The 17,109-nt window shown below is 41.8% G+C and overlaps 1 protein-coding gene across 2 annotated transcripts in view; it reads right to left on the bottom strand.

Moving 5' to 3' along the window:
* Positions 1-17,109, bottom strand: part of grin2ab (glutamate receptor, ionotropic, N-methyl D-aspartate 2A, b) — a 94,655-nt gene that overhangs the window by 54,686 nt on the left and 22,860 nt on the right. For both annotated transcript variants that reach the window (XM_046371450.1, XM_046371444.1), the window contains exons 3-4: positions 14,235-14,459; positions 13,985-14,143 (exon numbers count right to left, since the gene is read on the bottom strand). In XM_046371450.1, coding sequence (XP_046227406.1) covers positions 13,985-14,143; positions 14,235-14,456 — 381 coding nt within the window. In that variant the 5' untranslated portion in view covers positions 14,457-14,459. The remainder of the gene's footprint in view (positions 1-13,984; positions 14,144-14,234; positions 14,460-17,109) is intronic.

Here is a 17,109-nt window from a genome sequence, read left to right as displayed (position 1 = left end):
TACATAGTTCCTTATTTTTTACATTTAGCCTGTCTTCTGTGAAGCAGCTCTAATAACTATGAAGCAGCAGTCATCATTGGTTCCCTTTAGGCACTGCTGCACTTCCCTCTCAGGAGACGGCAGGAGAGTTCAGAGGGGAGTAAATATTGGACTTATATTTGTTGTGTTGTCACAAACATAAATGTTCTCCATGCGTGCTGGATGTGTAAATAGGCAACTGTTTGCTTACACATTTGCTCAAACAACTTTAATGTGTGACAATGTGTCAGTGTCGTGTTTACAGCTTATTCTGTTGCACACAAGTGGACTCAATTAAGGCCGCTTTAACACGAATTCATTTGCCATCATGCGGCTGTTTGCAGACATCCAATAATCTATTCAAGGCCTGAGGACTTGCTGGAGCCCTTGGGTTTTACTGGTCATGAAGGTGAGGTCAGAAAAGTACATTCTTGTCATAACCCTCACTGTCTCCTGACGTTTTTCAGCAGTCCATCAAACAAGTGAAACTTTTTCCTTTTTCAGACCTTTCCGCCCTAGGAGTCCAGGTGGAGGCACTGAGGCAGAGTTTGCTTCTCTGTTCCTGGTTTTTAGGTTTGAAAATGGCAATCGGCTCAGGAATGTGTGTGCAGATATTTGTGTTTCTGGCAGATTTACATGTGATGGAAGACAAGAAATCAAACCGTTCAGGACTGGAGAATGATATGATATTGCAGTGGCAATCGCGAGCATGCAATATACTTGGAGCCGGGTTTATCGCCAGGTTTATTGTCTGTTTATTGTCTGGAGATCCTGACTGTTTTATTAACCTGACATCAGCTGTGCTTCTAAATATTCAGCTTGACTTTTTCCTTGATATTCTAGCATTTATGTGGCCCTGCAGAACAGCAAATGTGCAGGAAAGACAAAAAAGGTATTATACAAACAAAACAGATTTTAATTCAGGTATGTTTGCGGATGAGGTAACATTTCAAAGCTTTATTCATGTTACGTTCAGTCACGTCTGCCAACTTCCTCTTTCGTTCTCTGACTCATTCCAGGAAATTATAGTGACAAGAAACCAATTGAAAAATACTGTCACCTCAAAATTACTGATTTCTCTGGGTTTGAACACATCTGAGAAAATGTAAGTCCAGAACTTATCAAATATACACCAAAGTTCTAAATGTTACTGGACATTTTAATGCACATCTTTAAATTCACATCTGTATGTCTCAAAATAATTTTAGCGTGAGCCATAAAACTGCTATGATTTGAGTTATCAGCTGGTCTGACAGAAAAATAAACACGCACACAAACAAACCTACCTACACACTCTCCCTCCCTCACACACTCCGTCTTTCTTCCCAAACAGACACACACTCAGTACACAGTACATGGACAAGCTTTCCCCTTGAAGCTTCTTTGAAAAGGTTTATAGAATCTTAAAATAGCAGTGTGGTCTGTGAGCACAGGGATTAAAAAAGAGAGCACCACTATAGAGCTGCTGTAGTGTGACATCACACAGACAAATGCAAGCTCACACACACACACACACACACACACTGCCATTGCCATCTCATTGTACTCCCCAACTGGGGCGTGAGAGAAGGAGGAGAGCGGGGAGGGGACGAGAGAAAAGCAAAGGGGATGAGGTTGGCAAGAGGTGATGAGAAGAAAGGGGGAAAGAAAAAGACATGAGGAAGAAAAGTAAAGAAAAAGTAAAGGGTTACAAGGAAGTGATGGAGTGGAGAAATCTAGACACAGTGGACTGTGTGAAGAGAAGAGTGTGGCGTAAGCAAGAGAAAAAATGAAGGCATAATTAATACAGAGGCCTGGTTTGTGTGGGACCACTGCTGCACTGTGTGTGTGTGTGTGTGTGTGTGTGTGTGTGTGTGTGTGTGTGTGTGTGTGTGTGCATGCGCGTGCCCGCACTTGAGGCTGAGTAGAGATGACTGCTGACAGATCTGAGTGATTCACTCAGTGCACACACACTTTTTCATAAACACACCACACACAAACACAGGTGGAAAGACAGCAGGTCCAGCTAAGGTAATTTTCTCATTGTGTGTGTGTGTGTGTGTGTGTGTGTGTGTGTTTGAAAGACAGAGGGACCTGTTGGCTGATAGCGACATCCTGCTGTTCCCTCCACAGACAACACGACACACCAGCGCAGGCCGTGGTGTATGCTAAGCAGCTGCAGCAGCTCTACTGAGGAGAGACTGACATCTCCAGCAGCCGTTTCCAACAAGCAAACAACAATAAGTGAGACTCACTGCCAACACAGACAGATAAACAGGACGCAGAGACACATAAACAGACAGCTACACGAGTGCTGTTAGGCTGTCAGGAAATGTTTTCCAGAGAAATTTAAGGCACAAATTTATTGCTTTACTTTTCAATGACTATGTGGACAACGGATGATAAAAAAAAACAAAAAAACACACTAAATATTCCACAAAATGAAGATGTAGTTTTGAAGTGATATTAACTGTCTTGACGTGTGTGCTGAAGTTTACTTCAGTGAAGTTTTATTTAATTTGATGTTTGATACATCAAAGCAACCCAGATCAATCTGCAAGTTAATCAGCGCATCTCATAATGAATCTGATTATCTGCTCCGTCTCATATTGAATCTGGACATTTCTTACAGTCCAGACACTTTGGCTTCCCAGTCAAGGCTGTCAGGATGGATATATTTCAACTAAGTCAATAATCCTCTGGTTCCTTTCGTGCACTCAGTATCATTGCATTGATAAGCCCAAAGCTCTTTTCTTTGAGGTTGGTCTGCCTCTGATTTATGTTAATGCCAGAATGAGTTAAAGGTTCAGATGAAATATTAGAAAAGTCACAACACTTAGCACCCCTGTAGGGAAGCATGATGTGATGTATCTGGCTTTATAGCAACAGTAAATATAACAGAAACAGGTGACCCGCACTCACAGTAACATTTTGCTGATTTTCAAGCCATATGATTTAAAGAGGTGACACATCTTTTTGCTGTTATCAGTGAGGCCAGATGTAGCAGAACAGTTCAAATCCAGTGACATATTCTGACTTCAGTGGATGGTGAAAGAACCGGAGTGGGTTTTTTTCCCCTTTGGCGATAACATTCATTTCCTTCCCTCCAACTCTGATGAACTAAGGGCACTTGAGTTGACATCGGCATTTGGGATGGCCATAATGACTTCCCACTATAGGCACAGAGATGACTCTGTGGATTACTTCACATTTAATAACATGTTGTCAGCAGGGTTTTGCGCAGGCAGTTTTACGGGCACTGGCAAAATAAATAAATAAATAAAAGTCCTAACTAACTCAACTGAGCCAGAGAAGGTCATGCCCTAAGAAAGGGCCAGGGCACAGCCTGAAAAGGTTTGATTTCCAGTTGAAAAGGGCAATTTGCACCCATGAGGAGAAAGGGCAACCCGTTCCTGCCCCCACGAACGCCATTGGTTGTCAGTGTCAAAGCTGACTTGTGTGAGCCAGAATCACTGTAGGAATAAAACAAAGGCTCAGGCTGTTGTGACTGGCCAGCCGCACGACTAGCCAAGACCATAAAGACTGAGCTGTCAGATATCAGCTGTGACTGACAGTAGTTTTGCTCCAGTTGTCTGGCCAATGACAAAAGAAACTGAGAGTTTTAACATAGGCTGTTTTTGTTTGTGGATCGTGAATCCGACGTGAGTGCCTGCACAGAAAGATGTGATGATGTGTTTTCTATGTGTTGAAATGTGTGGCTTAAAACAACAAAGCACTCCACTTCTGTAGAACAATTCATACTCCATCAGAGAAGGTCAAATATAAAAGGATGGTACGACACAGCTGATTCACAAAGATACCTTTTAGGACTTTTGGGATTTTTTCCATATTAAATACTAAAGAGTCCAGGCCTTCAGGCACGTCTGAGGATCCAAGGCCTAACATTGGTCGTGTATGGCCAACAACACAAGTGGTAATTTGATGTACCGTAATTTCCGGACTACTGAGCGCACCTGAATATAAGCCGTACCCACTAAATTTATAAAGAAAAAAAAAGCTTTTGTCTATTGTCTATAAGCCGCAGGTGTCCACGTTGTCAGTCTCTCTTTCGCTCTCAACGTCACTTTCGTCTTGAGGCAAAATCCATAAATTAGCCGCATCATTGTTTAAGCCGCAGGGTTCAAAGCGTGTGAAAAAAGTAGCGGCTTATAGTCCGGAAATTACGGTATTTATCAGCTGACCCTTCCCTAACACACAGCTGACCGGTTAATACACACAGTTGCAAAATATGCATTAGCAATTGCAATTACATATTTGCAAGTTAAGGAGAAATGACTGCTCTCTATGATTACCAGCTTAAAGTGACATCCAGGTAAATGGACTCATTCTCCAAACTGGCCTGGACTTGATAATCTTGCATACAAAAAACACTGCTACACAAAGGCACTGAGGGACAAGCTCCTCGTGATTCAGATTCAGTCATCTTTATCAATCCGATGAAGAGGAATTCATTTGTAGCTTAGTCAGCCATGCGGGTATATGTCTGACGTCAGTAATAAAAACATTTGCTACAGTTCATATCACTAATCACATTTAAGATAAATGACTGCTGTCTGTTTTCATGGCTTGATAGGAGAAGGAATGAGGGACTTAAGGGTTAACAGTTTGTTTTCCTAAGGGGCACATTATAACGTCAGCCTGAGGGCATTACAGTGAATTTGCTGGATAAAACACGGTTAGGTTGACTGATAATTCTTTTTGCTTTCAGGACCACCTGTTTCTCCCAGAGGAAGCACAAATCTCTTTGCTGGGCTCCAATTATTCCGAAGCAGACTTTCACAGGGATATTCTTTTCTTTCACAGAGAACCAATTAAAGCAACAGATGAATGAGAAAGTTAAAAGACTTTCAATGAATGATAAAAAAAAAAAAATACATGAAATACTATCACAGACACAGAAATAGTTAAGCTTCTGCATTAAACGAATTTGTTTGTTGTCTGCGTACACGCTGCTCCTGGATCCTGGACAACAACAACAATCTCAGTGTGCTGGTTTTGATTCGTTACCATTCTGCCTAAAATCTGAGTTTCATTCCTTAGTTTTTAATACTTTAAGGCCATTGTGTAGGTAAGATGTGATTTCTCTGATACAACCAACAACTTAGATTGATTGTGTTCATCTACACACTGGACGTCCACATTATTAGATGCAATTTTCTTCCCTTGAAGGAACAAAGTGCCACACGGTATGTGGAGTTTGGGAGCAGAGTGGTGTGAGTTTGCCCTGAGCCTGGAGCAGCTTTATTTTTTATTTATTTTTTTTTTTAAATCAAAGCATTGCTGTTTGCTCATCCTCCAAGACGGTGATCCATTCAGAAGCATTTAGATATCACGCAAAGCATTTTTTTGTAAGCTAAGCTTTTCTGCCACTGTTGCAAAGGGTATGCAGATAGAGACATTTCTTTTCCTTTATCATCAGCGTTTCAGTAACAGCTATAATACCATAACAACAAAAGAATCTTTAGAGATAGCAGCAAAGAGCACTGCAGCAAATTGAAACAAATGTAAACAAAATGCACTTTACTAAGGCTCTGCATTCACAGCCCAGCTACATGAAACCATAACACAAAACTAACTAAAAAGACAGGAAATGCAATAATTATTGTTTTACATTGGGTTTTTGTTGTCCCTCAGTTGCCTTCTGTTTGAATTTGTATCTTTCTTGGCATTTAGGAGCTCACAGGAGGTCCAGTCCAGTGAATATAGATATACTTAAACCTGCAGTGTGGGACTTTCATGTAAAAATAACATCCACTGCATTCAAATATTTGCCAAACAAGATCACACAAATCTGATTAAGCCCATCAACACCAGATAAATCTTTCTGTTTCGTAGTTTTGCATAGTTATGTTTTTTAGTGATACTTTTAATGTCAACCAGCAAAGACTAGTTTGCCTTAATTGAAGGGAAGCACATCTGTAGCGAGTAGACTTTAAATAGCAGTATGATGCTGACATAAGCACAAGCAAGAACATGAACATGTATTTCACTTGTGTTAACATGTTTAAACATCATGAAAATCAAAATCTCATGACTGAACTTTAGATAATACAGGAGCTCTTGTTAATTATCTGTCAGGTTGTTAAGGGCTTATACACCATGTAGACAAAAGTACTGGGACAACTGACCGTTACACCAACAGGGACACACAGACAGCGTTGCAGCTCTAACAGCTTCCACTCTGCTGTGAAGGCTTTCCACAACATGTTGGAGTGTTTCTGTGGGAATTTTTTGCCCATTCATGCAGTAGAGCATTTGTGAGGTCAGACACTGATGTTGGACCAAAAGGCCTGGCTCACAATCTCCGTTCCAGTTCATCCCAAAGGTGTTGGATGGGGTTGAGGTCAGGACTCTGTGTGGACCAGTCAAGTTCTTCCACACCAAACTCATCCAACCATGTCTTTATGGAGCTTTGCTTTGTGCACTGGGGCACAGTCATGCTGGAATAGAAAAGGGCCTTCAACAAACTGTTGCTACAAAGTTGAAAGCACAGCATTGTCCAAAATGTGTTGGTACGCTGAAGCATTAAGATTTCCCTTCACTGGGAGTGAGGGGCCAAGTCCCCTTTTTCAGCCCCTGAAAAACAGCCCCATCCTAATACCTTTGTCTTTATGAGAATTTCCCCACTGCAGGACTAATAAAGGCCTATCTTATATTGTATAGCTGCTTGACAAAGAACTTAACCAAAGCAAGAAAAATCTTTTCTTCTGTCAAGTGCACAACTGTAATTCAGCACCATAAAAGTCAAATATAAATGAAACAGCTGTTTAGGTTGCACTGAGCAGTGTTTGTGGCCATCGCTAATGAGGAAGATAAGATGAGGATGACGAACAATCTTCATCAACAGAAAATTCAAGAAAAAGGAAAGCAGGAGGAAGAAAAGTGTCTCTAAGACAAAAGTACAGTGAACATCACCGTCTAAAGATGAAAAGCACCAAAAGCTATAAATTTATGATGAGGGGTGACTGTCTCCAAGCCAAAATAGAGAATATTTCAACTGCCCTCCAAAGATGAGGACAACTGCAAGAAAAGACATGATGAAGAGTGATGCTAAAGATTGTTTTTCCTTCTGAATGCTAACCTCCACACTGTTTCACAGGCAAGTCACAAGCAAGGCATAAATTTGCTTCTGTTTTTCTTTTTGTTTTTTTGTTTTTTTTGGCTGTTTGCTGAGTTTCTCTTTGAGAAACACCCACTAAAGTTTTTCATTCCCTGCTAAAAGTGACCCAATTGTTTGCTCACATGTGGAACAGATTGGATATATATTCTGAACACGAGAATGGAAGATATTTTAAGATTTCTCATGGGCCGGTTTCTATTAAATACATTTGGTATTTGGTATGCAGCTCATCTTAATGCACACGTGATATTTTTAGCTGAAGGTCTTTTAGTCAAGTCTGCATTAGCGTTCAAGTTTATTTACCACAGACACATACTGGAACAGGAAATAAACTTAGATCCATTTAATCAATACTCTTGATGTAGCAAAGAAATGACAAAGTTTTTTTTTTTTAATTTTATTACACTTTTCATAAGAGCTGGTGTTTAATATTACATAAATGACGCTCTTTGATGTGCTGTAGCAGTTAGCTGAGAGCTAACTGGCAGTTGTTTGCTTGCACTGCAGATGGAGATTTCATTGTGCATTTAGGTTAAGTCAGTGTCTGTTCATCAATTTACGTGATTTTCATGTATGCGGTATAATACAGGTTGCTTACAGGGCGACCACAATATGACCCACGGGGTGAGTCGGTTTTTAACTTTATTTTATGTGGGTCATTTTCACATATAAACAGCGTTTTGAAATCAGCCATCTTAGTGTGGATGTCTTTGTAGTCGCTAGTGACTGGATCTCTCACTTTCTTTCACATTGACAGTCCTTTGTGTTCAGTGTGGTGCCCAGCCAAGCTGGAAGAAGCTGTGCATTTTACCGGCGGTGTAAACGCAGCCAGAGAACCTCAGCAGCAGCAGGCAGAACAGAACTAAACGCTAGTCTGGTTTAGTCACCATAGTAACCACATCAATCCAACCAACCTTCCTCATTTGTCCTTCTTTTTCTCTCAAACAGACACACAAGCCCCATCAGCCAACCTACTTCACAGGGGTTCAAGGTTATTTCCCTAAGACGTCCAACATAGCTGACTGCTCCTTTCACAACCTGAGCCACCAGAGAATGTCAACAGTGGATGTAAGGACGGGAAGACACGAGAAGACTGCGTGACACGTTAAAATGAAAGAAAAAGAAGAAAAGGAGGATGGGGTGGAAAGGGAAATGATGGGGGAAGGTGGAAAGAAGAGAAAAAGACACACAGACAGAGGGCAGGAGGAGACAGGAGACACGAAGGAAGTAACAGCTAGAGTGCAGGAGGAAATAAAATCAGAGGTGAAAGTGGGGGAGGACTTAGTGAGTGAATGACACAGCAGTGTGTCTTCTGCAAGTGACAGCAGGTGTGGGGAGCAGGTGTTAAATATTAAAGCGACTCAGCAGAGAACCTGGGCAAATGGCCCCTACTGATATGGGACATCCCAGGCCGGGACACACACAAACACACAAACACACACACACAAATGCAAGTACGCAGACACCACAGAAGGGTAGCATCCCACCACAGTGGTACAGCAAAGCAGAAAGAACATGCATGTTTAATTCACAACCTTCCATTTCAGCATGTTCGTGTTCTTACTCTACGCACAGTGACCCCCAACCCCCACGCACTAACCCCCCCCCCCCACACACACACACACACCAAGAAGTAGGAATTCAAAAAAGGACATGAACAAGGTTGGCGAAGAACGAGTGAGCACATGAGCACATATGGGGGGTTGAGGTAAAGCCAACAACATTTCTTATTTCCCAAAGCGGTCTCTTCGTAATGGAAGTACAACATTCCAAACTAATCCTGTTCATCTCCTGGGCTTACACATGCCCCTTCTCCCCATCAATTCTGTGTTCCCTAAACGTGCCTCCCTTCCCACGGCACATCATCCAACTTCCCGTAGATTACGCCTGACTGTTCCACACTGGCATGTGTTGTAGGGGGATGACGAGGAAGCCGCTAAAGAGTGCGAAAGAGAGAGAGAGAGGAAGAGAGGGAGGCAGGCGGGGAGGCAGGACTGACTTGTTCTGACATTGATCCATTTGTTTTCATTTAGGACAAAAAATGGGCTTGGCATACAAAAATGGATGATTCTTTCATTTGTTAGGGCTGATCCAATTGGGGTGGAACTTATTTCGAACGTTGCCGATCCTGGCAGAGGTACAGGGAGAAGTACAGTGTAGGCAAAAACAAACACTAGAATGCAAAAGCAATATTACCTTCAGCAAGGTTTCTGGAGTTTGTCACTGACCAGTAGATCAATGCCCCTTTTAACATAAACAGAGCCCACTAAGGCCTGCAGGTCCTCATTTATATGCATATTCTCTTTTTTTCTCCATACACTGGTTCATTAACGTATTGCTAACTCAGTTACTATGTCTGAATGTGCATGTGTGTGTGGGTACATCGACATTTACACACCAAGCTCAAAAGAAGCCTGTTTTTCCCCAAGACCGCTCATGCTAAACATCAGTGAAAGCTGGTTATATGGGGGTCTGGAGTCAACTAAATGTGAATTACAGTTTGGTCTACAGCGGGCTACAGCTGAGTGGGCCTTAATTTCAGCTCTGGTGATAAATGATGGTATGGACAAACCATGTAAAGTGGTGATCCCCCAGGCATGAAGCTTTTTCTTATAGGGTGAGAATTAATTACAAATACATTTTACAGACAAAAGTATTTGGACATTCCTCTTTATTATTGAATTCAGGTGTGGTATGGGGCTGTGTTCAGGTGTTGGGCTCGGCCCCTGACTTCCAGTGAAGGGAAATCTTAATGCTTCAGCATACCAAGACATTTTGGACAATGCTATGCTTCCAACTGTGTGGCAACAGTTTGTTGAAGGCCCTTTTCTATTCCAGCATGACTGTGCCCCAGTGCACAAAGCAAAGCTCCATAAAGACATGGTTGGATGAGTTTGGTGTGGAAGAACTTGACTGGCCCACACAGAGTCCTGACCTCAACCCCATCCAACACCCTTGAGTTGAACAGGTGAGCCAGATTTTTCCATCCAACCTGAACCCACAAGTGCTCTACTGCACGAATGGGCAACAATTCCCACAGAAACACTCCAAAATCTTGTGAAAAGCATTCACAGAAGAGTGGAAGCTGTTAGAGCTGCAAAGCTGTCTGTGTATTTAGAAAGCGAAATCATAAAAGTCCCTGTTGGTGAAATGGTTAGTTGTCCCAATACTTTTGTCTACATGGAGTATACAGAGGTGTTACACTTTCTTTTTTTAGTATTACAAAAGCCACCACAAAAGCAAAGTCAGTAAAAAAAAAAAAATAAAAAAAGCAAAACTGAAAACTTAAAATGAACACATCATCTCCAACTGAAAAGCAGCAAAAATCCTACAAAAGAAATTGAATCTGAGCTCAGGAGACACACTGCATGTAAACTCAAGGAAATCTTGACAAATAAAAACCTGAGGAATCTTTGCAGTAAGTTACTGGTCTCTACAGTCTTGTTTATCACAGTTTTCAGGGATTCCTGGAATGCCTTCTCCTGTTTATGTGATGGCTCCTTGGCCAGCTACTGATAAAAATGACAACTGGAGAAAGCCTTTACTTGAAATGTGACATAATCATGACAGTAAAGTTTGCCTTTTGGCAGCTCGACACTGCTTTAACACCAAGTATTTCACACTTGCACTGCCCACCTCCACGTATATCCATTATGCTAGAGCACTTGCCTGCCTGCTGAAGTTTTTGCTTCGTATTTTCTTGGCACCATGTTATTCCTTCTCTTTATTTTTCTCTCCATCTGAAACATGATGTGCAGACTTCTACTGGACTGAGCCAAGATAACCAAGGTAACGGGGGAAGAGCGGCTCATTTTCCACTCATGTACTATAGACCTGACTGCGTCATTAACAGAACGCACGTGTGTGTGTGTGTGTGTGTGTATGAGGACACAGAGAGCTCAAGGCTCTGCATGCTCAGGCTGCAGAAAGCGCAATATTGTTTGTTAGCCCACAGTAATCAGGCTGAATTGTTACTAGCCCACTGGGATTTCTTTCAATCCTCCAGATTACCACCACACCACTGACAGCAGGTATGAAAGCAACAGACGCACAGCCAAGAAGTATAAATGCAGCCAGATTTTTATCATAGCAAAACCTGTTTATTGGGATTTGTCTTTTTTATTGTAACTATTCGAACCATCGCTGCTTATACGTGTATCATACTCTGAAATCACTGAGAGGAACTAATGCAGCTGAGGACAGCGAGCGAGGTCAGCCTGATGAGATCCCCCCTCACAGTGTAAGTGTTGAGTGCAAAGTGTGTAAACCTCACTGAGAGCCCTCATCACCTCTGTAACAGTCTTGTTTGGCTGTCAGCAGAGCAGATAGGACCATGCTTCAGCATCCCATCACGACCGAAATCACGAAACAACTCACCGAAACTGACAATCAACCGAAAAATAATTGCCATTCTGATAATCAAGTAACCTTTTTCAGTCATTCCCTGAGCAAAAGTGCCAAACCTCTGCTGGGTGCAGCGTCACAAAAGAACAATTTGCTGGTTTAATTGGTTTTATATGAAGGAATTTAGTATCTGTGTCTTTTGGGATGTTGTTAGGAGAAAACAATCATTTTGAGGATGTCATATTTGGATCTGGGAAATTGTGATGGGCGTTTTTTCCATCTTTCCATCGAGATGCTGGGTAATAATGACATTTATATTCAAGGAGGTCCATCCCACAGGGATCCACTCGGCCTATGAGTGGATACGTACCAATTTCTTTATTTCATTTAATAGACTGGGTTTCAAGCCCTCCTTGCCTCTCAGTAACAGTACATAATGCAGTGTCTGTGCAGTATTTTAAATGTGTCTCAGTATTACTGCCAAGAAAAATAAACTTGTTTCCTGCAGTTGATTCCCATATATTATCTTCTATGAGCACTTAATTTTCTAAATCATTTTCTAGCACTTAATAGACCAAACAACTGCTTGATCCAAGTACTTCCATTCAACAAGGAATGAAAACAATCCTTACTTGCAGTACTAATCATGACTACAATACAAATCAAGGAATTATTCAAATACAGACCCAGGGCACAGGAGAGGGAAATCATCTAAATCCTCTCACACCTTTCCCCCCCACATTTTTGCACTATGTCCTTCTGAAAGGTGCAGATAAAAGAAAACTACAGAACTTCAGAAAAAAACACCCACCAGCATCTACCAACAAGCTGGAGCTGAGCTTCCGTACGCGAATACCGGTGGGATGCTTCCGGCTTTAATTCAAACCAGGCAGGAGGATTTTTTCTTATTTACAGGGCGAGCCTGCAGGAGCAGCTGTGGGGGGCTGGTTAGTTACAGGCTACATGCTCCCAGGTTCACACCTGGGGGCTGCCAAGAATGACCACACTGTTGTACTTGTGACCACCGAACAGTTCAATTACAGCAGTCGGGGGTTAAGTACCTTGTTTAATGGCACATCAACAGCAGTGACTGAGGGTGGGAAAAATACAATTTATTTATTTTTCCTGTCATTACATACTCAGCAGGGTGGTTCAAGCCAGTGACCTTCACATTGTAACCTCTCTCTCTTAACCTTCAGGCCAACTCTCCCTCTCCATTACCGTCTTCTGTCTCTTTTCCTGTCTTTTCTCACACACATGTGTGTGCACACACACTGCATTCCCTTCAACTGGTACTTCAAAAGGCTGTTTTGCTGTGGTTATTGGTTCCTGTGTTTTGGCTGCTTTGCCCTGAGAGATTTAAAAGCTTAAGAACCAGTTGTGTTTTTATCAAAGCTTCCTCAGTCAGTCTGTCAGTCAGCGAGGTCTACAGACGCAATACCAGAGAGAATACAGCTAAGAAAGAGATATACGTCCCTAACTTTGTGCTCAGTGTCACAGCAAAATAAATCTTAAAGGATATTTTCTCTTTTTTCTTTAAAAAACATGGGATCTATTTTTTTGGCATCCCACTGAGCACTAGATGCTCATACAGCTACAGCCTGCCTTTTTTTGAGTGGGGGTGGGGGTGGTCATAGCACTTATGGATCGAAAATACACTATTACATATTTACACAATGCTTGATCATGTGTTAAAATAAAAATGATGTACCACAGAATGCTGCAAGTTCTTTGCAAAGACTTCTACTGACCTTATGAAAACTGTATTTTTAAATGTGAACTATGTAACCTTTTAGAAGTCTAATCACCATAAAATTGCTTAGGGTGATAGCAACCATCAATCCAGTATGTTGGCAGTGTTTCTACTCTATACTTACACAATACATAGTCTGAGAAAGCAACTGATAGCACAAACAAGCTTCAAAAACCTCGTATTGTGTCAATTTCTTATTTACAACATACTGAGTACAATATTCTCCACATTCTTAACTCAAACGACCTGAAAATATCCATCAGATAAAATTTTCAAAGAGCTTTAGGTAACTCACAGGAAGCAAACTGGAATATTTATCAAAAGCTGTGGTTTTACTGGTTTAATTTAATATTGCCACCAGCTGAGGACACAATATCTCTAAAACAAAACCTTGTATCTCTATATATTGTGAAATTTATGGAGTCATGCTTCACGTTGTAGCACAGTGAATGATGCTGAACTATGAACCGCATTTCAGGCGACAGTAACTTTCTAAACACCAAGTCTGTCCATGAAAGTCTGACCGAATTGCCAGCATGCCAGGACATGTGAGAAAAGTGTAGGTTGAAAAGCATTACCCATTATACTAACATGACAGGAGGGATTACAGCTCTCTAATCTCCAAGACGCAATCACTGTGTATCCAAAAAGCAAGCATGTGTTTTGTGTGCATCTGTGTGTGTGTGTGTGTATATGGGTGTGTGTGTGCCTGAACCTCTCTGTGCTTATATTGAGTCACGGTCACTCACCTTGTCAGCCATAATCATCGAGGAGCCTCCATGGACCCCCAGCACAGGAAGTTGTGTCTGAACGGAGAGGAAGTCAAGGATCTGGGCAATGGCCTCCTGATCGGTGCCGTCGGCAAACACAATGCCATGGAGACGAGTGCGTGACAGAAGCTCACACACCTTGGGACACAGTGAAACAAACTCGGGTGTCAAGTAAGACTTGATAGATAACATCTGTGTAATACTGGTGAACATACACAGCACTTCTCACCTGCGTGATGACAGACTTTGGGTCAGTCTGGTTGATCCTCAGTATTACCACGGAAACGTCGAGGGCATCATCAGGGCGCCGAGGTGGACGGAGCAGCTGGTCGGAAATGTGGCGCGTCTGGCCCATGATCACACCCACACTGAGTCCTGGAGGCTTTTGGGATGCCACAGGCACCATCATCTGGGAGAGTAGGAGCAACATCCAGCCCACTACACCCATCATACCCTAAAAAACACACACAAACACCAGAAATGAACCTGCGCTATCACCAGCCTGTCACAGCTGCAGGTGAGACTGTATGTCGGTTGGCTGTGGTTCAGGAGGAAGAGTGAGTCATCATTTCCCAGTTCCTCCTGTACACATGTCAAAACGTCCTTCAGAAAGACACTGAACGCCAATTTGCTCCAAATGGTCGGACCAGCAAGTAGCTCGCTGAGAATGTGGACAAGAAATATCGTTAAAACTCTTTATCATTTCTATTTATACTACTACTAATACTACTAATATTTTGTGAATGTGATAATATGTTCAAACTGTATATTCTCGGTGTCCTACAAGACAACCTAGAATCACAACATCTTGGCATCTTTGTCTGTTTGCGTCGTGGATACCATGATTGCACATTTTATTATTATTGGTGCATTTCAAACCATGAGGATAGAAGAGTCTTGTGTATTCTGAACATGTTTCCAAAAACGCAGCGAGTGCTGCAAAATGACCCACTGGGTTTCTGAAAGTCTGGCATGTATTTATCTTCTTGATAAAAATCTGTGTGACTCGAACCTATTAGTCACGTCTCAAGCGCAGAACATTATGATCATGATAACCACAAACTAGGGCTGGGTGTTCACTGTCTTCTTTCGGTCCTCCACTACTCAAAAATCACTTAATTCAGTTTCAAAGTGGACGACCATTAGGAGACCAGAGTTTGACTTTATTTTTTGCTATACCGCTAATCGGGCTTCATGAAATGCCCTAAATCTCTCTTCCACTGTCTGCCTTTATTTGAACATAATCTATGCCTGTAGGAAATGTTCAAAGTAAAGTGCCAGCTATTAATGGATAAAATAACCCTGAAATAGATGTAATCTGATTTTACCCCAGTCATGTGGGTATGAGGGGAAACATTTCAAATTGCTAAAGGCGCACAAGTGTCTGAATCAATCAATAACAGTCACTGAGATGAAAAAATAACATTTATTTCAACAACTATCCTCACCAAAGTTCCAGTCTAATACGGAGGAGTTTAAGCTCCTGTTCCCGGGTTCGGCTTAGACTGTGTTACCTTTCCTGTAATGTGAGCAGATCTAAGAGACGCAGATGAGAGGAGGAAATGCAGTGTGAAATGCCTTGGGCTGAATGAGAACTAATGAAACCATGATGCGAATGCTACGTTGCATCTCAGCCAATTTTTTACACCACCACAGTCCAGCAGAGCTGAAAAACAACCCAGGAGGAAACATCACGTTCATAAAATTAACCTACTGTCTCTGCATCTCTTCATCCTCCCCTCTCCCAGTTTTCTAACTTTGAATCCATGTCTGTTAATCATCTTTATCTACTCATTTTCTCTTAATGTAATTCCTGTCTTTTCTTCACTCTTTCCAATTTTTCCAATCTGTCTTTCCGGCTGAGTTAGTGCTTGTATCTGATCCATGTCATCTCACACCCGGTCTAATCAGGCCAGTTAGTCAAGTCAGTACTTTCCCAGCTTGCTCTCTCTGCCCTGGTGCCCACAGACTAGCCTGCAGCTCCAGCAGCACTTAGCATACGCCGCTAAATCACACACCGCTACACTCCTGTCCTGGGGAATTAGTGTCAGCTCCAACCAATGGGACAAGATTACTCTAACTTTCCCTGGAGTTAGCATCAGAGCTAACATAACTAGGAGCCAGTGTACTGTACCACAGCTTCCAAAATGGTCAAAGTAGCTGGAAAACTTGGGGCCATTGAGCGTTCCCCTGTCTTACAGGATTTGCATTTGTGCTTAAAATCATATCCGCTGACTCCTGTGATTAGCTTCCAGAAGAACTATCATGAGGGGGTAACTGTTTCCCACTGTGTTAGCATTTATGCTAATATTTCCACAAATCTGGCGAATACAAGATCTTAATAATGTAGCATCATGCATTATTCATAATTCTTTCGTATCCTGCCAACACTAAAGATGGGTGTTCACTCTTAAAAATGTCTTTTAAAGGTAAGAGTACGCAACAGCAGATTCACGGCAATAAAATAGACTGAAGGGAGCTTTGTGTGTTTGTGCTCATCTCCTAAAAAGCAATTTAGACTTGTCTAAAAATGTGTTCTTGTCAGTCTAAAGATAATTCTAGATTTGTGATGATGTCTGTGTCAAAGCTAGAAACAACACACCCGGTGCTCACATGTGAGCTGGCATTCAGAAGCCCTCAAGCTGCTTCAGCTACAATGAATCAGAGGATGCAACACGACCCAGATTGATTTTCTTCAGATATAAGCACATTTTTTGGTTCAACAATGTTAGCCCTAACTCCTATTAAATAAATCTCATGTGGGTGTAATTGCTTAAATCTATCAGTACACAATTGCACTCTTTCATTTGTCGCCAATGAAGCAGCTCTACAGAGTGTCTCAGGATGACAACACAAATTAGGCTCGCGGTTATGTGGGCCTTGTTTCCCCAAAATATCTTAAAGTGATACTTTAAATAGCAAAAACTAAGCCTCTGTAGGCTTGAAATTTGTCTGTAAAAGTTTGTAGTTTCCTCACTCGGGGATAACACTCGCTATGAACAAAAGAGATTCAGCCAATTTGAATGGATTTCAGTGGTGACCAGTTTTCATGAAAACTTCTAAAACTGGTACAGCAAAACCTAATTTTCCACTGTCCATGTATA

The sequence above is a fragment of the Scatophagus argus genome, chromosome 2, assembly GCF_020382885.2.
Source record: "Scatophagus argus isolate fScaArg1 chromosome 2, fScaArg1.pri, whole genome shotgun sequence".
In the NCBI taxonomy this organism is placed as follows: domain Eukaryota; kingdom Metazoa; phylum Chordata; class Actinopteri; family Scatophagidae; genus Scatophagus; species Scatophagus argus.
The sequence above is the reverse complement of the archived record's forward strand: the minus strand, read 5'-3'. Positions and strand labels throughout refer to the sequence as shown.